General features: G+C 35.9%; 1 protein-coding gene across 2 annotated transcripts in view; it reads left to right on the top strand.

Moving 5' to 3' along the window:
* LOC138692640 (zinc finger protein 492-like) overlaps positions 1–25101 on the top strand; it is a 47007-nt gene that overhangs the window by 17572 nt on the left and 4334 nt on the right. Inside the window, exons 3-5 of one of the 2 annotated variants that reach the window (XM_069815711.1) lie at positions 3942–4079; positions 9672–9754; positions 19280–21065. In XM_069815711.1, the coding sequence (XP_069671812.1) occupies positions 3942–4079; positions 9672–9754; positions 19280–20690 (1632 nt within the window). In that variant the 3' untranslated portion in view covers positions 20691–21065. Of the gene's footprint in view, positions 1–3941; positions 4080–9671; positions 9755–19279; positions 21066–25101 lie in introns of those variants that run through there. The other variant, XM_069815712.1, reaches the window with a different exon arrangement.

The raw sequence follows: 25101 nt of genomic DNA, 5'->3' as shown, positions 1-25101 counted from the left end.
TAAATGATTGAGATCCCTTCTTGTTCCGGTTACAGACCTTGGATATACGAAGGTTAGGTTTGGTTAGTTTAGGTTTTTATTAGCCAAGTCCACGCATGCGCAGACAGGCAATATCCTGTCGCGAGCCGCATGTGATAAGTGATATGAGGTCGAGGAATGGGAGAAGGTTAGGTTGGGTTGGGTAAGGTTAGGTTAGGATAGGTTAGGTTGGGTTAGGATAGGATAGGTTAGGTTGGGTTAGGTTAGGATAGGTTAGGTTGGGTTAGGATGGGTTAGGTTAGGATAGATTAGGTTAGGATAGGATAGGATAGGTTGGGTTAGATTAGGATAGGTTAGGTTAGGATAGGTTAGGTTGGGTTAGGTTAGTTTAGAATAAATTAGGTTGGGTTAGGATAGGTTAGGTTAGGATAGGTTAGGATAGGATAGGTTAGGATAGGTTGGGATAGGATAGGTTGGGTTAGGTTAGGTTAGGCTAGGTTAGGATAGGTTAGGATAGGTTAGGTTGGGTTAGGTTAGTTTAGGATAGATTAGGTTGGGTTAGGATAGGTTAGGTTAGGATATGTTAGGATAGTTTAGGTTAGGGTAGGTTAGGATAGGTTAGGATAGGATAGGTTGGGTTAGGTTAGGATAGGTTAGGTTGGGTTAGGTTAGTTTAGGATAGATTAGGCTGGGTTAGGATAGGTTAAGTTAGGATAGGTTAGGATAGTTTAGGTTAGGGTAGGTTAGGTTGAGTTAGGTTAGGATAGGTTAGGTTAGGGATGGGGAAGTGACAGAAGATTTTAACATGAAGTTTATTTACACATTATGTAATATAAATATTGTTTTCATGTATTTGACGAACCTTTTTTATTTCAACATAAAATTTGATTTCAATTGTTCATGTAGTAGTTAAAATTATAGAAAATTTTACTTATTTGGAAAAATAGAACTTTAAACAAACTTTTCATTAAACAATGTATTGTTAGTGTTATAATTCTGTAACTTGCCGATGTAAGGTAAAACTGGATTGATTTCATGAAAAATTACAGTATAATAATGTTACAGGAGACCGAAGAATGTGACAAGGTTAGAGTGGGTTTGATGAGAGAATAGATTCGTGACAGGAGACCGAGGACTACTATGAGGTTAGAATGGGTTTCTTGAGGGATAGCTAAGTGACAGAAAAGCGAGGGCTGTACAGTAATTTTAAGATAAAGACGTAATTAGGAGGGATTTCACAGGAGCGTGGTTGCAATATCAGTTTTTATTTCTAGTCCCACTGGATACAGGATGCTAGATGGATGAATTTTACCATTCGGCTTTCTTCTTTTGCACTGCATTCCTTGTTGAATATGTAAGTTGCTAGGTAGCCTGTAAATTCACTTTTGCGCCGGTGGTTTTGGGGGAGCGAAGCTTTTACATGGCGCCAAGTTGACTCAATCGTATTTGTGTGTGCACCAGATAATTTGTTCACAAATTGTACGGAGTGGTTGACTGTTAGATGATTAAAACCATGTTCACTTATGTTGTTATATGATTTCCAACAGTCTGAGATGATAGTTGTTCCTGGTTTTACCCACTTTTTTATTAGTTTTAGGAGTGTTTGTTCACTACGGTCCTCTATAGGCACTAAAAAACACAGTCCGGTACCACGTTCGACACCTCCAAAGACCCACTGTCCCTGTACATAACGACCTTTGTAGTATTTTTGTTTACCAAATTTACTCTCATCTATTTCGATGACTTTCCCTGGACCGCCAATTTGGGTGGAAGACATTTCTACATAGAAAATTAACACAGATCTTACAAGGGATCTCCACTTACTGAGAGTATGGTCATCAAAATTGTACTCTTGTTTTATGTTATTCCCGGGCGTATTATTGAGGATTTCATATAGCAGGAACATGATTTCTTCATATGTTAAGTTGCTGTTGTTGAACAATGACTCGTATCTTGTAGTCAACTGCGTATTGCAATTCTTTTTGTTACATCGCCATTTATCGCATTTCGTGTTGAGTTTCATTTGGATTCCACATTTTTTGCATTTGGCAGAAGTTTTCATAAGACCCACTTCCTGAAGAAATTTGACACTCATTTGAATATCAGTGAATAATATTACGAAAAATTTTCTGTTGGGTTTACCTTCATTGCCTATTGTTGATCTGTTGTAAGATCCGACGCAAGAATTGTACCTTTCTGTCATTTCCTTCTGGAAACGTTTTACAATGTCTTCTAAAGTGTCCATTTTATCTCGAACTAAAATATCTGTCGAATTTTCTTTTGTTTTATTACGGCCGAATGTGTTTATCTCTTTCGTATCGATGTTTTGTATTCGGTCATGGCCTTTATGACAGTTTTTGTTTCGTAATATTGATAAACAATAATAGGCCTATAATGAAAGCGGTGAATAATTTCATGGACCCTAATTTTTTTTTCGTAAAAGGCAGGCTATTTTTCTCTACGCCAGAAATAAAACGGCAACGCGGTCATAATTATGTACTTAACGCTTTGGGGAACATTAACCGCAAATTTACTTTCCGTCATTTGAATGATATTCCATCAAACACGCCTTTTTTCATATTCATTTCCTTGTGATAGCCCACTTTAAGATCTTACTACATCTGCATTTCTTTTAATGCGTTCAAAACACCGCTGTTGTACTACATAAAACCTTGCTCTTGACTAATGCAGTGAATTATTTAAGAATATAGTCGCGAATTTTACTACCACCATTTCGATTGTGTTTTGTTTGGCACGGCTCGGTACGGCCTGGTGACTAGTGGCCGGCGAGTAACGTCCACTATCGATATTCGTCTGCCGTGGGTATTATCCAGTTGTTCCTGAAATGCATATAGTACAAAACGACAGGCAAAATGTCACATATTATAAAAAAAAATAATGACAGACCTTCAACAATGGAATTACACATACTAAAGATGTCAATTAAAGTGGTATGAGCAGCTGTGAGGCCAACAATGACAGAAAATGTAAAAATATGTCGTGTTAGGATTAATTTGCACACTACTGTATGTGGTAGCAATCCTTGTAGTTTCAAAGAATTCTAGAATTCAGTTGTATAAAAGTTATTTGCTCACTATCTACAAAACTGCATCGAGGAATTCATAATACGGTCCTGGACTGCGTAAAGATACTTATTCCATGAATTAGCTAGTTTTAGCCTTCATGATCTGTAACAACAATGTAATTTAATTTCGTGTTAAAATTTCCATGGTCTCGTGAAAGTCGATGTTGAATACAACAGACAATAATAAAAGGCAATTGACTGTAGAAGATTTTGCATTTTAATATTATACTTGAATATTAAATTTGATCTATTTATTTTTAATTTTTATAATTTTAATTAATTTAACTTCCATTTGCACAATTTTAATGTAGCCTATGTTCTTCTCTGGTTATGAAGGTTAAATGTGCAAACTTTGGCACGTATCGGTTAAAGCGTGTAGATTTGTATGGAGAACATACATACATACATATATACATACATGCATGCATGCATGCATGTATACATACATACATACATACCCACATTCAATTTTATATATTAAGATGATGGGCATTGATGGGGTTGAATATTTGCATTGTTTCGTTTTATTAATGTGGTGTATAATCCTACTTTGTTATTCTCGTCAATATTAAAATGTAATGTACAAAAAGACATTTGTTCGCATTTTCTAGAATATAAATCAGATTATTTTTACACATATTACTCTATGTAAATTATTTTCAGAAGTGATACCTGGCCTATTACAACAATTATTAGTCATTGCCAGTGTTCTTTAACATCGTGTTCCTGTTCTGCCTTCAATTCTCTTCTCCAGTTTGTCGTCTGTGTTGAAAGTTGGGCAATGACTGCCATACAGAACCAGATTGGCGCCTGTTACACATGAAGACATCTTTGAAATAGCTGACAGCAATATTCACGATGTCTTTTTGTTCTGTAGGAAGGGAATTTATCGCATCCTGAAATGACAGGCATGAAAACAGAATGCGTGGACCAGAGTTACGATATCAAATCAGAGATAAAGATTGAAGATACTCCAGTTCCTGTTGGCTTTCCTATGGTGAAATCTGAAGTTGATGTAAGTGGGTCTGTGTCAATATACTTATATACCGGTACCAGTAGTGATTTTTAAGCATGTCAGACCTGTTATCAATCTCGAATTTTATTAACGTTTTTTCCTTTTTCCATAACCTTCACAAAGTATATCTACGCTTTTCATTTTAGATTTGAAATAACATAATAATTGAGTAATATCTCGAACATACGGAGAAAATTATGCCTACAATATTTGAGAAACGAATTGAGACAACATTTTTAACACACATTGTATGTACACACACACACACACATACACACACACACACACATACACACACACACATACATACTCTCTCTCCTCCCCCTCTCCTCTCCCCCTCCCCATTGTCCATAAGAATTACACTATATTGAATGATATTTGGAAGGGGTTTTGTTTACAGACCAATCCCTGAAAACAATACCGTCCATTTTCTCTTGATAGTCCTTTGTGGATATAGATCGTAAATACAGAAGGCCGTTCGGAACAAACCCTTCAGAAGACCATGCTTGTACTATAATAAATCTCTGCCTTTTACCCAGGGTCAATCATAGCGTGTCACATAACCATACCTTTTATGTAGTATGGTTCACTTTCAATCAAGTTTCATCAAGATAAACGATTGGTCGACCACTTACTCTCAGTTCTTTCATTTTTCATAAATAATAAAAACTTTTTGCTACAATGTCAGGTTTTTCCATTAAAAATGTTCACCCTACTATGTTTTTAGCATATCGGAAGTTCATATTTCTTAATATTTGTCGCACTATCCATTTACTTCCCTCAACTAACTTAGCCTACCTCAAAGCTTTGTGTATCTCAAGCAAACTAGGAACGAAACTTGTTTTATATAATGAATAGTCCTCTTAATGGCAGATGCAGTGAATGAGTCTATATTCGTCTTCTTCGGTGTACTGTGGGGCCCTTTTCTTACCTGGGATTCGAATTTTGCTTCCTGTACTGTCAGCATTTATCTTTTCATTTAACATTCCATGAACACTTGCGCGAGATACTCCAGTCGCGGTAGCAGTTCGTCCGATGACATCTGTGACTCATATAGTAGGCTTTCCATTTATAAGTGCATCAAATTCGCCTTTAAAGAACTTGTGCACATTAATCACAATTGCTCTTCCGTCTGACTGCAGTGGCTTTTCCTTCTTTCCAACATGTTTGAAAAAGAAGTAATATCATAGAAAATATTATTAAATATGGGACTAATGTAAATATTTCTGTGTTCTGATGCATTTCTACAACATAGTAGAACTTGTTCACAACACAGAAGAGCCACTGTTCCCCACTTACACTACCAAGTAGTTACTGCTATAAAAACACAAAATAACACGACACAGTAAAACAGTAAAGTAAAAACTCAAACAATAACATATAAACAAATAACATAACTCATTGCAAATGTGTTGAAATTGTTACTGTTTTGTTTCACTTTATATTTGCACAGTTGGCTACTTAATTCTGATATTTAATAATTTTCCTTAATTTATTAGGTAGACAATATACTGTATTAGTATCTTTTGTGCCCATTATGATCTTATCTTCCTACTAGTATACATATATATATGGTCCATACATGTGGAGTAACGTCTGGCCGCGAAACCAGGTGCCTAGGTTTGATTCCCGGTTGGGGAAAGTTATCTGGTTGAGGTTTTTTCCGGGTTTTCCCTCAACCCAATATGAGCAAATGGTGGGTAACTTTTGGTGCTGGACCCCGGACTCATTTCACCGGCATTATCACCTTCATCTCATTCAGATGCTAAATAACCTAAGATATTCATAAAGCGTCGTAAAAAAAATAACCTACTAAAAACGATATAGGCATATATATATATATATATATATATATATATATATATATATATATATATATTTTAATTCTCTCATTTTTGCTTTTGTGCATTTTGTATTCGGTCTGTAATTTTATTTATATTTCTTATTTGCTTCTTCTCTCCGCATTTATTTCTTGTATTCTAGTGGTGTGGTAGAGAAGGCCTGATTAAATAAATAAATAAGTTAGTAAATAAATAAATGAGTGAGTAGTAATTAGGTAACGTTGAAGAAGAACAAAACTCGCAGTATTATGACCTATGGAGGCTGACACTGGCAAGATCAAAATTTTCACTGACACAAGTGTGTTCTTTCTTTCTTTCTTTCTTTCTTTCTTTCTTTCTTTCTTTCATCCTTCCTATTGTTAACTTACACTCTCCCAACCGGTTGCCTGGAAAAGGCCAGAGTAGGTAACAGTCTCAAAATATACCTCAAATGCCAGGAATGTTATTCTTATTATTATTATTATTACTGTTACTGCTACTATTATTATTATTATTATTATTATTATTATTATTATTATTATTATTATTATTAAGGATGTGCGTTTATTCTGTTATATACAAATCTGTGAATGTACTGGCAACTTCATTCACTGCACTTGTGTGATATTCAGATTTATTCTATGTTATAAAATCCGCATTTACACCATTTTCTATGGACTTGGATCTGCCATAATTATCTGTGTCTGCCACGTAATTGGTCTCTTGAATTCTTTTAACAGCTTCCAAAATCACGACAAATTCCAGGTTCTATAGTTCAATTCATTTGGGGTTATAAATCTTCAGAATCTATAGGAACAATGTGTATTATAAATTAATTTACAAGTGTGATGGCAAAGCTATTTATTTTATTATTATTATTTTTTTTTTTGCTATCTTATGCCAAAAGAAGAAGTCGTTAATACCCATTAAGTCCCAAATTATTTTTTTCTACATTTTGATGTTTTATTTATTGGTAACACATAAAAAAGCCCAGCAGAACACATACCTATCATACATAATATTTTCAGATGCCATGTTTCAGAGAAAATAGCTGTCCTCTAAATAGGACGCTGGGATCTATTGTAATCATAAGAACCATATTTGCCTGATACAGTCATATCTCATGAAATAGCAAAAAACCATTACTAAATTTGGCTGATACAGTCATACTTTATGAAATGATGCAAAACATTGCATACACAGTGTGACATTATATTTCACACAGTATGACTTCGGTTTTCCTCCACAGCCAGTTCGTGCGCATCTTCTCTCTTCCTATCTTCGGACAATGATGTGTCCAACTCCATCCATTCTGACATCAGGACAATTCTTAGGTAGCTAGGTGGTGATGCAGATGGTCAGCCTAGTTGTTTCCTGCTTGTGTCAAGTTTGAGATAGGGCATAGTCACTGCACATCTGAAATTTAGAAGATCCAGTGCATTTGCCCCATGTGCATGTCTATATAGGAGCCATGCATTCACCAACGCCATGTCTATCATTGTTGTAAATATGGGCCAGTAATACTAGTTTCTTGGGACACCAGTTACGTATTTTCATACTAGCCAATCATGATGATCAACACCTCCATGTGGGTATTGTAGTCTTCAGTACTCCGAGATTTATGGTGTCATAATTTGTGGAAATAGTGACATACCATACTTGCTGTCATTTCACCGGATGAAAAGTACTTCTCTATTTCGGTCATCCAAAACAATCCATGGCGCTACAGCCCATGAAGGGCCAAGGCCGACCAGCTGGCTGCTGGCCTCACGTCCACATGCCGAAGCATAGGTAGACAATCATCCACCAGACTGGAGGTATCGTGTGTTTAGCACGATGATCCCCCCAGCTGTTATAGCTGGTTTGCGAAACCGGATTTTCGCTACCTATCATAGCTCCCCAAGTGCATCACGATGCTGGGTGGCCACCTGTCCCATACACTCGCCGAAATTTCATTAGGAAATTTCTTCCCCCATGAGGACTCGAACCAGCGCGCATTCCGTAACGCTAGTCCTAGGGAGGATGCCTTAGACTACGTCGCGGGACCTATTTTTGTCATACTGATAGTAAAATGTACCTCGATCTTGCTTTTTCAATTCCTTGCTGTTCCGTAGTGGACATTCTTCAGTAAGACTCTCTCTTACAGTTCCTGTTGCCCTGTATCTTAACTTTGAAGATGAATAGGGATATCATAATTTGTGAAATAGCTATCAAAGAGCACAGTAATTATTATTTGAGTGTTCAACACAGTCGAGCATATTCAGAATCACTCTCGATCCAACAACAAATCATCTTTTTCATTTTCCACAGCATCCTTTCCACAATATAGGTCGAAATTGAAGAAGTACTCACTGGTTCTACAAAGAGCCCATAATTGTACCCAAATCTGATTGGCTTTCCACGAATGAACTGTTTCAGACTGTGATGCCAATAGTACTTCAGAATCATTTCATCCATAGACAGAAATTCCTAAAAAAAATCCCGAACTGCTGAAATGAAGTATTTATCATCTTTGAATCTGAATCAGCATCACACAAGGTACACTGGCCGTCGGAAGCAGTGCTTACTCACTCTGATACCACTCTGCACAGAATAGTAATAATCAGTGCTTTTTTTCTGGAAAAAAGTTTACTGGAACTCTATCACTCGATCACATTATACAACAAAAACGTAGGTTTAAAAATATTAGGCCTACATACCTTATATTACAATAAGTTCCAAACGAAGCTCATTGATTTTAACCATTACGGAAATTTTGCGATTTCGAGCTATAGTTTCAGGATCAATAACGGAAGATGGCAGCACTAGATTGCATGAGTTACTTTTGCACCAACGATAATAATAAAGAGAAAATGTAAACTCTTGGACTCGGCAGTGGCGGCAATTTTAATTTTCAATTTCGCTTATAAAATATATCTCGTTGGAATTTGTAATAGCAAAAAGTTTACCAGAACACTGAAGAAAAGCGCTGGTAATAGTATCTGATATCACTAAATACTGGGTAGTCATATGTTCGTAACAAACAGAATGCCATCATACGCAGAGGAGTGTTATGTTATATTACACTTCATCCCAGCATACTATTTAGAGGACACCAATATTTGCATTGTTGTCAAAGTCATCTAGCATTGTTGATGATAACGGTTATATATCAGGTTGATAGTGATAGGCTATAATATGAAGTACAGTTTTTAGGGTAAAGAAAAAATATAAAATAAAATAAAATTGTAATACAAACCAAGTCCTAAATATTATTTTGTACATCAAAACAGTTGAGTTTGTAACATGACACGCAATTAATATAATTAGGATATTGTGATTGCTAAAAAAAATAAATAAGCTACTGTCCTCTAAATAGGACACTGGGATATAATGGATGTGTGCATTTTCATTTAATAAAGCTTTCAACACTGAAATATATTAATATTTCAGTATATAACCTGTTCACTGTTTATTCATGTCAAATATCTTGGAAATTCTGATGACGTTTTCTGCAGTCCATTTATACATGATATAAACGTATTTATGGGGTTGGAATTTGATTCCAATAGGCTACAGTACAAGCATATAACCTGAATTTAAGGAATGATGTGTGAAGGAATTAAGTCAATGTATTTCTGGGGAACTAATTGGATTTTCTGTAAAAGACATTACAACCTAACAGAAAGGTTAGGTTAGAGTCACTAGGTTTGAATAGTGAGGTGTCTGACATAGGAAACAATGACCCATATGACCAATTAATGCTCTCTTCATTATTTACTTACTTTTCCAGGAAGATTTGTTCGATGTGGACAGAATTAAGCAGGAACAGAAAGTGGAAGTATCCTCAGAAGGGGATGAAATGTTGACTGAGAGGTGAGTGTACCATGCTGATTTTGCTTTTTCCATTATTTCAGGACTTAATTTAATAACGACATAGGAAATAAATTTTGTAAAGAGTGATGTATGTATATCTACTATAGGCTACTAGAATTATCATTACCATGACAAATAACACACTACAATTTCTACTATATCTGCTACTTTATTATTTTGCTGTCCTTCGAGAACCATGATCTCGTTTGGGATATCATCACGTCATTACTATGATTAGCAACATTTCTACTGCAGCTGCAATCCCTGCGTATTGTGCTAGTCAGCTGTTTTTTGTGCTGCGCAATTCGAACCCTGTGAAAGTTGCGACAAGTTTTGTGGGTCTGTACTTCTTTACTTATAGGTTGCATTACTTATGCAGTGGCAGCTAGCTGGAGCCTATCGTGTGTCTGTTCATACTTCACTGGTTTTTTAGGTTGTTTTTTCTGTCACATTTTTATGTTATGAAATACAGGCAATAATATCCTAAATACCATTTCTGTTTATGGAACACAGAACAGAGTTTAGAATGATACGGAAAGTATGGGGCTTGGTCAAGAACTGAATGGAAACAGAGAACCATGTGAAGTTCCAATCGCCTTTGAGAACTCTTTTCAAATTACAAGATATATTTCACGAAAACTGCTTTAGATTATTAGCAAGATTTATTATTTTTTATTTATTTATTTATCCATGTATTGTGGGTCCCTATCACCATGGCATGGCGCATCCTCAGGTTGCGGATAGAGGAGACGGCCTCCAGATATGGAGGGTAGCTGGGAATATATTGAATAAGCAGTCGTGGACAGCCGATAAGGGGTGGTCCTCCAGCTTGGGGGTTGGGCGAAGGGCTAACAACCCATCACCGTAAATAAACAGCTTGTTACGTATCCCTATAATAAGCCTCGGAATAGGACTGATTCTCTGGTACGACCACAGCAAAGGAATAAGGTTTTGAGATTTGGCACTTGGAACGTAACTAGTCTTTATAGAACAGGAGGGGTAACATTAGTAGCAAAAGAACTAGCTAGATATAGAATAGACTTCGTAGGAGTACAAGAGGTTAGGTTAGATGGGAATGGCATATCACAAATAGGAGATTACTTGTTGTATTATGGGGAAGGAAACAATAATCACCAATTAGGAACAGGATTCTTTGTTCATAAAAGAATAAAATCAGCAGTAAAAAAGGTCGAATTTATCAGTGACAGGTTATCATATTTAGTACTTAAGGGTACATGGTGCGACATCATGGTTATAAATGCTCACGCCCCTACAGAAGAGAAAGACGTCCATATAAAGAATAGCTTCTATGAGGAATTGGAACATACTTTTGATCAGTTCCCTAGATATCACATGAAAATTTTATTGGGGGATTTCAATGCTAAAGTAGGACGGGAGGATATTTTTAGACCAACTATTGGAAAAGAGAGCCTACACGCAATTAGTAGTGACAATGGAGTTAGATTAGTCAACTTTGCCACATCGAAAAATTTAATTGTCAAAAGTACAACATTCCCCCATAAGGATATACATAAATATACTTGGACTTCTCCAGATGGATTGACACACAACCAAATAGATCACATCTTGATAGATAAACGGAGACATACTAGTATAGTAGATATTCGAACTTTCAGGGGTGCAGACTGTAATTCTGACCATTATTTGGTGATTGGAGAATTAAGAGAAAGATTATCAGTAGCCAAGCGAGTAGAGCAGCAAGTTAATATTACTAAATTCAATATTTTGAAATTAAACAACGAGGAAGCTAAGCAAAATTATTAGGTCGATATTTCGAATAGGTTTGCCACTTTAGAAAGTTCCGACGAAGTTGAGAAAGAATTAGATGTTAATAGCATGTGGGAAAATATCAGAGATAGTATCAAAATTGCAGCTGAGCAGAGCATAGGTTATTATGAAACTAAGAAAAAGAAACCGTGGTTTGATGAAGATTGTTGCATGGTAGTAGAAAGAAGGAAACAGGCAAAATTGAAATTCTTACAGGATCCAGTTGAGGAGAAGAGAGATAATTATTTCAATGAAAGACGGGAAGCAAGTCGTACACTTAGGAATAAAAAGAGAGGTTACTTGAAGGAAAAACTGAATGAGGTAGAAACAAATAGTAAGAATAAAAACATTCGAGATTTATATAAGGGTATAAAGGAATTTAAGAACGGATATCAGCCAAGGGTAAACGTGATCAAGGATGAGAATGGTGACTTGCTTGCAGACTCTCCATCAATCCTAAACAGATGGAAAAACTATTTTGCGCAACTACTAAATGTACATAGGCCAAATAGAAATGATCGGGACGAAATTGAAATACAAACTGCTGAGCCATTTATACCCGAACCCACACTTTCAGAAGTCGAAATTGCGATAGAAAATCTGAAAAAGTACAAGTCTCCAGGTATCGATCAAATTCCAGCAGAATTAATACAAGAGGGTGGAAGTGCATTATATAGCGAAATTTATAAACTTGTACTTGCTATTTGGGAAAAGGAAATTGTACCAGAACAATGGAAGGAGTCCATAATTGTACCTATTTTTAAAAAGGGGGACAAAACCAACTGTGGTAACTTTCGAGGAATATCACTTTTGTTGACGTCGTACAAAATTTTGTCCAATATTCTTTTGAGAAGATTAACTCCGTATGTAGATGAAATTATTGGGGATCATCAGTGCGGTTTTCGGCGTAATAGATCGACTATTGATCAGATTTTTTGTATTCGACAGATAATGGAGAAAAAATGGGAGTATAAGGGTACAGTACATCAGTTATTAATAGATTTCAAAAAGGCATATGACTCGGTTAAGAGGGAAGTATTATATGATATTCTTATTGAATTTGGTATTCCCAAGAAACTAGTTCGATTAATTAAAATGTGTCTCAGTGAAACATACAGCAGAGTCCATATAGGTCAGTTTCTATCTGATGCTTTTCCAATTCATTGCGGGCTAAAGCAGGGAGATGCACTATCACCTTTACTTTTTAACTTCGCGCTTGAATATGCCATTAGGAAAGTTCAGGATAACAGGCAGGGTTTGGAATTGAACGGGTTACATCAGCTTCTTGTCTATGCGGATGACGTGAATATGTTAGGAGAAAATACTCAAACGATTAAGGAAAACACGGAAATTTTACTTGAAGCAAGTAGAGCGATCGGTTTGGAAGTAAATCCCGAAAAGACAAAGTATATGATTATGTCTCGTGACCAGAATATTGTACGAAATGGAAATATAAAAATTGGAGATTTATCCTTCGAAGAGGTGGAAAAATTAAAATATCTAGGAGCAACAGTAACAAATATAAATGACACTCGGGAGGAAATTAAACGCAGAATAAATATGGGAAATGCGTGTTATTATTCGGTTGAGAAGCTCTTATCATCCAGTCTGCTGTCCAAAAATCTGAAAGTTAGAATTTATAAAACAGTTATATTACCGGTTCTTCTGTATGGTTGTGAAACTTGGACTCTCAATCTGAGAGAGGAACATAGGTTCAGGGTGTTTGAGAATAAGGTGCTTAGGAAAATATTTGGGGCTAAGTGGGATGAAGTTACAGGAGAATGGAGAAAGTTACACAACACAGAACTGCACGCATAACTGACATAATTAGGAACATTAAATCCAGACGTTTGAGATGGGCAGGGCATGTAGCACGTATGGGCGAATCCAGAAATGCATATAGAGTGTTAGTTGGGAGACCGGAGGGAAAAAGACCTTTAGGGAGGCCGAGACGTAGATGGGAGGATAATATTAAAATGGATTTGAGGGAGGTGGGGTATGATGATAGAGACTGGATTAATCTTGCACAGGATAGGGACCAATGGCGGGCTTATGTGAGGGCGGCAATGAACCTTCGGGTTCCTTAAAAGCCATTTGTAAGGAAGTAAGTATTTATTTATTTATTTATTTTTAGTTTCGAGCCATTCCATGTCAAATCAACACAAAAAAGTGAAATTTTCAACCCTACAATCTCAGATTTTCATTAAATTTGATGGGATGGTAACGAACCTTAAGTTAATTAATTTTGAAAAATTTAGGCCTCAGTAGTACAGCAATTCTGCCAAAATGAGAAAAAATGTAATCATGTTCCATACCATGTCAGCAAAAAAAAATTAATTCCTTCTTATCTAACAGAGGTATAATTTTAAACTTGGGCTTATTTTAAACCTAAGGGATCATACATTTAATTAAAAATAGGTTTGCATTAAAGTATCGAATTTTTTATTGAATGGCCACGTGAAACACATATAAACATTGAATATTTAAAAATCCAGGCCATAAATTATATCACTAAACATATATCTTATAGAGTTAAGAGCATTCTTCCCTTGGTGTAAGTTTTATTTTTGGAAGGCTTCGGGAAATAACAGTACAAAATAATATGTCAGTGTATTGGTTTGTAGCACTTAAACCCATCTTACACCAACACTTCATGCGCGCGAGTTCGTACTTGTCTGATAAAATTATCAGTATCGTCGAACTGTCAGGCCATCATGAGTCGCAGTTTATACAGTCTTCAATGTACATACAAATCGTTTGATCTGTTTCAAGTGCAGTGTCTTTGGTTTTTGTAGTATGTGGTAGTTTTGTGTGATATAATGAAGTCGCGTTTTAAGTTATATGTTTGCTGCAATCCCTTCGAGAAATCAGGGCATTGTAATTACAGAAAAAAATTTAAGAAGTGTTATGTCGTGGATGCTTAATGTATTTCCTAATTTAAAACAAGAACAAAAGGTGTGCGCTATGTGTCACAAAGAAATAAAAATACAATATGATGCTATTGAAAGTGTGACGCAGAATCCTGAGAATGACTCTACTAATGATAAAGAATTCGTCGATTCTACAGCAAATGCAAGTTCATTAAGTATAAGTCTTGTTGACTTAGCTGTGTCCCCTATTAAACAAAAAAGGTTACAAGAGAAATATAAGAGACAAAAATTTGAAAATGTTGAAAAAGCCTTAAAAGAAAAAGTTTTTGAAATTAATGACGCTGAGGATTCAAAACCTTCATCAAGCCTGATTCTGAAATTTTGACTCAGTTGCAGGAAAAATATAAAAATTCAAGTAAAAGTGAGAAAATCACCATTTTGACACTACTACCTAAAAGCTGAAACATAAATAGAATAAAAAAGGACTTCCTTTAGCTTCCGAATACATGATTCGGAAAGCTAAACGTCTGGCAAAAGCAAAGGGAATTTTGTCATCACCAAATCCCAAACCAGTAAAGCCCTTGTCCGTGACTGTTGCTGGTAAAGTTAAAGAATTCTATTGTTCTTTTGAGATAAGCAGAATGATGCTTGGTAAGAAAGATTATGCGACAATTAAAGAATCAGGGAGTAAAACACACGAGCAGAAGAGATTTATTCTGGGAAACCTGAATGAATTATATGCAACTTTTAAAAATTCTAACCCTGATATGAAGGTAGGATTCTCCAAATTTGCAGCTCTTAAACCAAGAAATTGTATTCTAGCTGGAGGAAGTGGAACTCATACTGTCTGTGTCAGTGTCACTCATCAGAATGTAAAACTCATGCTGAAAGCAATTAAAGTTTCTGGTCTACGTGGATTTCTAGAACATTCTTCATTGTACCTTCCAACTTATGAACATTTTTTGGCTACTATGGTGTACAATCCTCCTCAAATAAATTGCTTGTTCATGAAATGTAAAGAATGTCCTGGACCATTAAAAATAAGAGATGGTTTAGAGAAATGTTTCGAAGAAAACTTAATTGAATCAGTGACCTACAAGCAGTGGATGACGACTGACAGATCAACGCTTGAGACCATAGTGAAACCCACAGAAGAATTCCTCGACTGCCTCTTGGACAAACTTGGTGACTTATTGACTCAATCATTTATATCATCTGAACAAAGTAAGTTCTACGTGGTATGAAATCATCTCTACAGCTATGTCACCTTGTTGTGTTATGCGACTTTGCTGAAAACTATTCTTTCGCAATCCAAGATGAAATTCAGTCATACCACTGGACTAATGTGCAGGCAACCATTCATCCTTTCGTAATATATTATAACGAATCATCATCGGACTATTAAAAACCTGGGAATAATTTCAGACTGCCCGAAACATGACACTTCAACTGTTCATCTGTTTCAAAAATATCTAAATAGAGTTTATTAAAACAAACATCTGTAATTCACTACGAAAAATTATGTATTTCTTCGATAGTATAAAAATAGAAAAAATTTCCTGAACCTTACATTACATGAAAAAGATTTTGGATTTCCAGCAGAATGGCATTATTTTGGCACATCACATGGAAAAAGCACATGTGACAGTGTAGGTGGGACACTTAAAAGGCTTGTGGCTCATGCTAGTTTGCAGAGACCATCTGACAAACAAGTAACTACCCCCAGGGAATTGTACGACTGGATAAAGAATGATCTCTGAAGCATTAATACCGTTTATGTCTGAAAAAAGCCATGCTGAAGAAGAAAAAATATTTGCTCCTTGACTTGCAAAATCTACCGTAGTGCCTAGAACACACAAGTTTCATACAGTTCTGCCATTTAGGATGGGTATTATACTTGCTAAGCAGTTTTCAAATGCAACTGAAACAATACAGCATCCTGTCTGGAAAGATGATCAGGTGATTTCATCTCAACAATGAGAATATTAAAGATATTTTTTTTTATTTTATTTATTTCTTTTTTTATTAATTTGTCCTACAGAATAATATCTGTAATATTGACAATGAATATTTGAGGAGAAAAATTCGCTCCGGCGCCGGGGATCGAACCTGAGTCCTTGGTTCTACGTACCAAGCGCTCTTACCACTGAGCTACGCCGAATTCAATCCACAGCACCGGACCGAACCTCCCTCCTTGAATGTTTCCCTTTTGGCCTGACTCCAAGTTAGGCATATATGTTGACGTTTATGTCCAATGTCAACTACCATTATATTAGGAGCGCACTCAGTTGAGTGACTTGTTAGGCCGGGATTCCGCAGTTAAGTGCACAGTAGTCTGTACAGAAATATGCACTGCTAGGTATGAGAATATTAAAGATATTTTTTTTTATTAATTTGTCCTACAGAATAATATCTGTAATATTGATTGTCAGTATTACAGATATTATTCTGTATTCTTAGCTCTGATTATGAGATTGGAGTAGTGTGGATTCCTGTTCATGTAGAATTTCCAGGATATGAGGCCACTGATGCTGCACCCAGGACTGGTACACTGCATGGCTCTCTGGTATATTGGCGCGAGAGGTGGCAGGACATTCAAAGCTACTTGAAATATAAAATATGGTGGCAATGGAAAGGAGAATGGTCTGTACAATAAGGAAACAAATTACGAAATATAGAGAATGCTGATCATGATTCGTCCACAAGAGCGTCATGACAGAGGAGGTTTTAATCACCCAGGTGAGGATTGGCCACTCTCATCTGACTCATGGCCATCTCTTACGTCCTACGAGGCAAGCCTCAGCCGGAGTGTGATATGTGCCGTGTTCCACTTACGAAGGAACATTTTTTATTGTATTGCTCAAATATGACTGTGTCCTCTGCTAATATGAAATTCGGCCGACACTACTAGACGCTCTTGGAAATTATTTTAATTGTACAAATGCAGTTCTGAAATTTTTATCGAATACATGTCTGGATAAGATGATTTAATTTTTTTATTGACCCGTTTTACTTATCCTCCAGACCCCTTTCATCCGGGGGTTAAATTTGTTGTTTTATATTTGATTTTACATTGTTGACATTTCGGACTATATATATCCGAATATTTTATAAAATTTTATTGTTTTTTGGAATGTGATACACTTTTTAACTCTGGTGGCCTTAGTTTTATTATTTTATTTGTTAGTTTTGAATACCACCTAGGATCGTAGAGTTGCTCACTTTTATGTGTCTGTACAAATCGCCTTGTGTATACTGCATTTGTGAACATCGTTTTACCGTGACAACGCTTTTTAGTTCTTTCAGAACTCTGATTATTATATTATTTACGTCGTTATTTTATTAAGAATTTTTGATCAGGGCGCAATTAGCCATAGTGGCTGACGCGCCCTTTTTAAATGCTACTACGACTACTACTACTACTATTACTACTACTTATTGTATTCGAGTACTTTATTTCATCTAATCTTTATATACTTTATTCTGTTTTTATCACTTCCCTACCATTTGTTTCTTAGTTTGCCAAAATTACAAACTCGAATTATTTACGGCATTATAAAACATGCTATGCTATCGTCATTTGTTTGCCGCATAGATAGTCAATTGAAATTGGCAAATCCGTTGAAACGTTTTGGTGAAGCTTACATGAGTGAAATAGAATTTTAGAAAGGCATTTAATATTTTATTATAATAGAATACTTTATTTCTTCTAATCTTTATATATTTTTCTTGTAATCGTATAATAGTCAATTAAATTCCACTCGAGTTTTTTTGTCTAGATAAATCGAAACCTGTATTGAGCTTACTGTTGATAAATCTTATTAGCTTACTCACTTTGTTTGCTTACTTGTTTGTCACTTTCCTTATTGTGTTAACCGCAAATGTTTTCTTTGTTTTTTTTTTCTGTTCGTTTCTTTGCTTGTTAGTTGATTTGTTTGTTTACTTGTCCCTTTTCTTACTCTCTAATCTTTCATTGTTTGTACGTTTGTTTGTTTTCTCTCTTCAATGCTTGCCTAATCGCTGCCTCTAAATTGAGGAAGCGCAAGTAAATAAATAAAATTTATAGTATTGTAACAATAATGTGACTTTTATTTCTAATTTTAATCACACTCAACAATAGGTATTCCACTCAACACAGCAACAGAGTAATCGTTATTGCACGCCACTGAACTACAATCACAATTCACGTGTATTATTGAGAAAACCAACAATGTACTTCTAATTCCAACTAATGTTCACAAAACACTATGTACAAAACAGAACTGTCAGTTTTCAGCTCAGAGTTCGTTCGCCTTGACTAGTTCTTTTAGCTCACTCACTCAAGTTCACGGGACTTCGAACCCAAACCTTCCAGTTACACTTTACTAAACTTCGAACCCAAGACTTCCGGATACGTCACACTCGCCTGGACGCTGCCACTGTTGCGGACCTACTCAAGTTCACTGCACATCGAACTCAGGTTCAGCTTGCTTGAAGACTAGCTAGCTCTCTCACAGTTGACAACCTAACTGACTCACTTGCTCAAAATCAGGTCCACCTCGCTCGCTGCCGAAGGCTGGCTCGCTCTCTCGCTACTGATTCATCTGACTGACTGACTGACTGACTTCGAAGGCTGCTCGCGCTTTCATTTATTAAATCACACGTTCTCGATTGTTCTGCGTTGCGAAACTTCCAGAGGGATACGTTTCTAGAAGTTCTCCCATGCTCCCTCTGTTCCGCGTCACCCCGCACCTTCCCTCGCCCTAGATGCGTGCGCAACTTCCCCGACGCGACCACGTCTTCCAACAAGGCGCCACAATATAATAATTGATATATTTTGATCTCATCACGAATAGTGAAGACTAATAGATATTTATATTCATTTCAGCGTTGAGGATAAAGTTGAGAAGAGTGTTTCACAAAAATGCGCCGGCATTTATTTGGAAGAAGACAAATTGACACAGTGTGGTAACAAGGGATCAGACTTTTCAAACATTAGCGACGTAAGCAGAAATTCTATGAAATGTAGTAAATGCAACGAGGAGTTTGTAACACCTGAATCCATGAAACGTCATTTTCATAGACACACAATAAGAAAGGCATATGAGTGCGATGTGTGTGGAAAGTGTTTCTTACGATTGTCAAAATTAAAGCAACATACACGCAGTCACAGGGACCAAAGGCCTTTCAAATGCGAGGTGTGTGAGAAGTGTTTCTTACAAGTAGGACACTTAATAGAACATGAACGCATTCACACGGGGGCAAGGCCATTCAAATGTGAGCAGTGTGGAAAGTGTTTTACAACTTCGGGACATTTAAAAAAACATGTACGCATACACACTGGTGAAAAGCCGTTCAAATGCGAGGTATGTGGAAAGTGTTTCTCAAATTCATTTAATTTAAAGTCTCATGTACGTATACACACTGGCGAAAAGCCATTCAAATGTAAGGAGTGTGGAAAGTTTTTCACGCAATTGGTAAATTTAAACAGACATGTACGCATTCACACAGGCGAAAGGCCATTCAAATGCGAGCAGTGTGAAAAGTGTTTCTCACAATCAGGACAATTAAAGAGACATGACTGCATTTACATTAGCGAAAGACCATTCAAATGCGAGGAGTGTGGAAGATGTTTCTCACGTTCAGGACAATTAAAGAGACATGCAAGCATGCACACACACGAAAGGGAATTCAAATGCGATGTGTGTGGAAAGTGTTTCTCACGATTGGAGTATTTAAAGCGACATATACGGATACACACAGGAGAAAAGCAGTTCAAATGCAAGGTATGTGGAAAGTGTTTCTCAGAAACAGGAAATTTAAGAAGACATACCATCATGCACACACGCGAAAGGCGATTCCAATGCGATGTCTGTGGAAAATGTTTTCCACGATTGGGACCTTTAAAACTACATGTACGAATTCACACAGGCGAAAGGCCATTGAAATGCAAGCAGTGTGGAAAATGTTTCTCAGAACCCGGAAATTTAAGGAGACATACCTTCTTGCACACACGCGAAAGGCCATTCAAATGCGATGTCTGTGGAAAATGTTTTCCACGATTTGAAGCTTTAAAGCGACATACACGCATTCACACAGGCGAAAGGCCATTCAAATGCGACCAGTGCGGAAAGTGTTTCCAAGAATCATGGGATTTAAACAGACATGCACATATGCACACACGCAAGAAGCCGTTCAAATGCAATGTCTGTGGAAAGTGTTTCTCTCTATCGGAATATTTGAAACGACATATACGCATTCATAGAAACGATAGACCAATAAAATCCGACGTATGTTGAAAGTGTTTCTCCGTTTCGACATCTTTGTACAGACATGCTCGTAGACACATAGATGGAAAGCCATTCAAATGCGAGGTGTATATAGAATGTTTAACTCAGCATACACATTTTTAAGCTGACATGTATGCATTCCAACAGCCTTAAGGCTTTCAAATTCGATATCTGCGGAATATTTTTCTGAAATTGTCAACTCAAGATTCACACCCGTCTAGATTCTTCTGAGAGACCATTTTGATATGGGATATATGTAAGGAATTGTATGCAATCTGGAAATGTACAATATTATACGTTCCATAACTTTCACCATATTGTCTTTCAAATGCGATTTGTGGTTGTGTTTCACGTATGAGGTAATAAAAAAGGTATATATGTTTACAGGTGTCTATAAATTTCTGCGTAAATATTTGTATTTTTAATACAGAAATACACTGGCGGTATATAGATTGCGGATTGCTGGATCCCAGCTTATATTTGGGAAAGTTTGTATATAATATATGTTTATGAATATATAATATATTCAGAAATACTCAATCTTTAACAAAGAGGCAATTTCTAACAGATTTGTAACTAGTGCCTAATGATATTTTACTATAACATACTGCATTTATTTTATGAAGTAAAGTTTGGAAGCAAATTGCTTTATTTCTATGATTTCTGTAATAGCACTAAAAATTTAGTGTTAATTTTGTGTTATTATTATTATTATTATCATCATCATCATCATCATCATCATCATAGTACAAAATTTTAGAATACACGTAGGCTATTTTCAAATTTTATTTTTAATACTATTAGCATTATGATTGCATCGCAAATAATCAGTAATGTCGTTCTGCATCATTATTTGTTTTTCATATCATGTAGATAATATAAAAATAATCAGTTGTGAAGTCGTTTGAGTACTCAAGAGAAATTTTCTGTTGAACTTCCTGATTTATTATGATCACCTGTATTGTATGTCTCACAGCATACATTTTTATTTTCAGTAGGGTAAAGCACTTACAGTGGCACAGCATACTATATGCTAATGTTGGGAAAGCAGTGATATTGTAATTTCTAGTGTGATTATAATCCTGCAGAACATTTCAGTTACAAAAAATCTTATGAAAAACAAATGAAATTTCTTTTGAAAATGGATGAGTATATATATAGAAATTTAAGCTTCTAAAATGATTTTTTTTATTCCGCTACATTTGGGTACACTGGTATCTCGTTGCACATCCCGTTGGTATCTCGTTATAGCAGATTTGGGGGGAAAAATTTTTAAATTTAGGTTATTCAATAACACAATAGGGACTAAGGTTTATGTTTGTAATTAGCGACTATATTTGCTTTGTCATACGTTAAAAGTGTTAAAATTGTTAAAAAAAGGTATATACCTTCGACAGACGGACCGTTTCGACGCTATGTGTCGTCGTCTTCAGTGTCTCTTGAACCACTGGTGATCTTGACTCTGCGATGTGCAGTTGTCGATGGTAGGGGTGGGGGTGTGTTGCTCCTATGGTGGGGGTTGGCTGTTTGTATGTTATGATGCATTATGACTTCAAATAATGTGTGCGTATCGAACTACAGTTGTGTGTTAAGTATATATTGTGGGTATGCTATTGTATTCTTATATATTTCGTACTGTTCCAGGATGTTAACTGTGAACTTTTTGGTGTGATGTGTAAAATTTCCATATCTGTTTCTATATTATTGTAGTCATGATTTTTATTGATACTGTGATCTGCATAATTTGATGTGATGTAGGGTTTGGTTATAGCTTTAATATGTTCATTATATCTTTGTGAAAGGATCTTCCTGTTTGTCCTATGTAAAAAACAAGATATAATATATATGCAGGCAGCCTGAGCACAATTCTTACGACTCCTTTCACCATTCGTCTCTTTACGGCCGATACAGTGAAAATCCACGGATAATTCGCCCATCATTTGTGCGGTTTTGAGAACTGCTCTCTGAGTTCGACGTCCATTTACCATCAGTTCGCACACTTGAGTATACCACCACTCCACCGTGGATTATGCGACGTCCCATGTTTGATGTAAGTCTGAGCCTTTGTTTTAAGAACCTTACTCCAGCTTTTGTTAATAGACTTCGTTTTAGTGAACTTTTATCACAATATCCAAATTATTCATTAGTTTTTACTGACGGATCCCGGATAAATGACTGTATTGGATGTTCCTTCGTTACACATGGAGAGATATTTAAATACACACTGATCCAATATACTAGTGTTTTTACTGCTGAACTCTATGCTTTTTACAGAGCTTTATTGTTTTTTAATTATGCTACTTCGGGGCAGATTACTTATCTGTTCCGACTCTTTAAGTGCCATTCAGTCCTTGCAGTCTTTTAATTGTGATGATTCGCTTGTGTTAAGAACTGAGGAGCTCTTCCACATTCTCGTTAGCTCTGATTATGAGATTGGAGTAGTGTGGATTCCTGGTCATGTAGGGATTCGAGGAAATGAGGCTGAGGATGCTGCAGCCAGGGCTGGTGCACTGAATGGCTCTCGGGTATATTGGCGCGATAAGTGGCAGGACATTCGAAACTACTTGAAGTATAAAATATGGTGGCAATGGGAAGGAGAATGTTCTGGACAAGAGGAAAACAAATTATGAAATGTAAACAATACTTTTCGAGTTTGGGATTCGTCCACAAGAGCACCATGACACGAGGTGGTTTTACTCACCCTGTTGAGGATTGGCCACTGTCGTCTCACACATGGCCATCTCCTACGTGGGGAGCCTCAGCCGGAGTGTGATATGTGCCGTGTTCCACTTACAGTGAAAGATTTTTTATTGTCTTGCAGTAAATATGACCGTGTCTGCCACTAATGTGAAATTCGGCCGACACTACTAGATGGTCTTGGAAATGATTTTAGTTGTACAAATGTAGGTCTGAGATTTTTATCGAATACAAGACTCGATAAATAGATTTAGTTTTTTATTGCCTCGTTTTACTCATCCTCCGGACTCCTTACATCCGGTGGTTATATTCGTTTTTTTTTATATTTGATTTTATATTGTTGACATTTCGGACTATATATATATATATATATATATATATATATATATATATATATATATATATATATATATCAGAATATTTTATAAAATGTTATGGTTTTTTTTTAAATGTGATACACAATTTATCTCTTGGGGCCTTAGTTTTATTATTTTGTTTGTTTTGAATACCTCCTAGGATCGTAGAGTTGCTTCCTTTTATGATTCTGTACAAATCACCTTGGCTATACTGCATTTATGTACCTCGTTTTATGGTGATAAATCTTCTTAATTCTTTTAGCACTCTGATTACTATATTATTTGCGTCTTTGTTTCATTAAGAATTTTGGATCAGGGCGCAAATAGCCATAGTATCTGACGCGCCTTTTTTAAACCCTACTACTACTACTTAATGTATTCGAGTACTTTATTTATTTTTTTATCACTTCCCTACCATTTGTTTCTTTGTTTGCCAACATTACAAACTGCAAATTTTTACTGTATTATAAATCATGCTATGCGATCGTCACTTGTTTACCGCATAGATAGTCATTAGAAATTGCTAATCCGTTCAAATGTTTGATGAAACTTACGTGAGTGAAATAAAATGTTAGTAAGGCAATTAATATTTTATATTATTAGAGTGCTTTATTCCTTCTAATCTTTATATATTTTTCTTCTAATCATATAATAGTCACTTATATTCCACTCGAGTTTTGCTTTTCTCTGCATAAATCGAAACCTGTATTGAGCTTAGTGTTGATAAATACCAAATTAACGAGATCAGTGTCACTGGATTGATGTTTGCAGCAAGAGGAAGGATACATAACTTCTCGTATCAACTCTGTAAGACCCGAGGGCTCCACAAATGTGTTCTACGTGAACTGCCCTCGTCGATATTACGGAATCACCTTGTAGACTAATTTAATGGACTGAAAATACTGATACGTCATTTTATTATTATTATTATTATTATTATTATTATTATTATTATTATTACTAATTCTTTTTTCTTATTAACTTACATGCTTTGTTTGCTCACTTGTTTGTCACTTTCCTCATTGTGTTAACTGCAATTGTTTTCTCTTCTGATTTTTGTCTGTTTGTTTCTTTGATTGTTAGATAATTTGTTTGTTTACTTGTCCCTATTCTTACTCTCTAATCTTTCATTGTCTGTACGTTTGTTCTTTTTCTCCCTTGTATGTTTTGCCTAATGGAAGCCTCTGATTTGAGGAAGCTCAAGTAAATGAATAAAATATATAATATTGTAACTTTCATTAAACAATAATGTGACTTTTATGTCTAATTTTAATCACACACCCGTCAACGATGGGTATTCCACTCAACACAGCAACACAGTAATCGTTATTCCACTCCACCGAACTTTAGTGACAATTCACGTGTAC

The sequence above is a fragment of the Periplaneta americana genome, chromosome 17 (assembly GCF_040183065.1).
Source record: "Periplaneta americana isolate PAMFEO1 chromosome 17, P.americana_PAMFEO1_priV1, whole genome shotgun sequence".
In the NCBI taxonomy this organism is placed as follows: domain Eukaryota; kingdom Metazoa; phylum Arthropoda; class Insecta; order Blattodea; family Blattidae; genus Periplaneta; species Periplaneta americana.
This window is presented reverse-complemented; position numbering and strand designations above follow the sequence as displayed.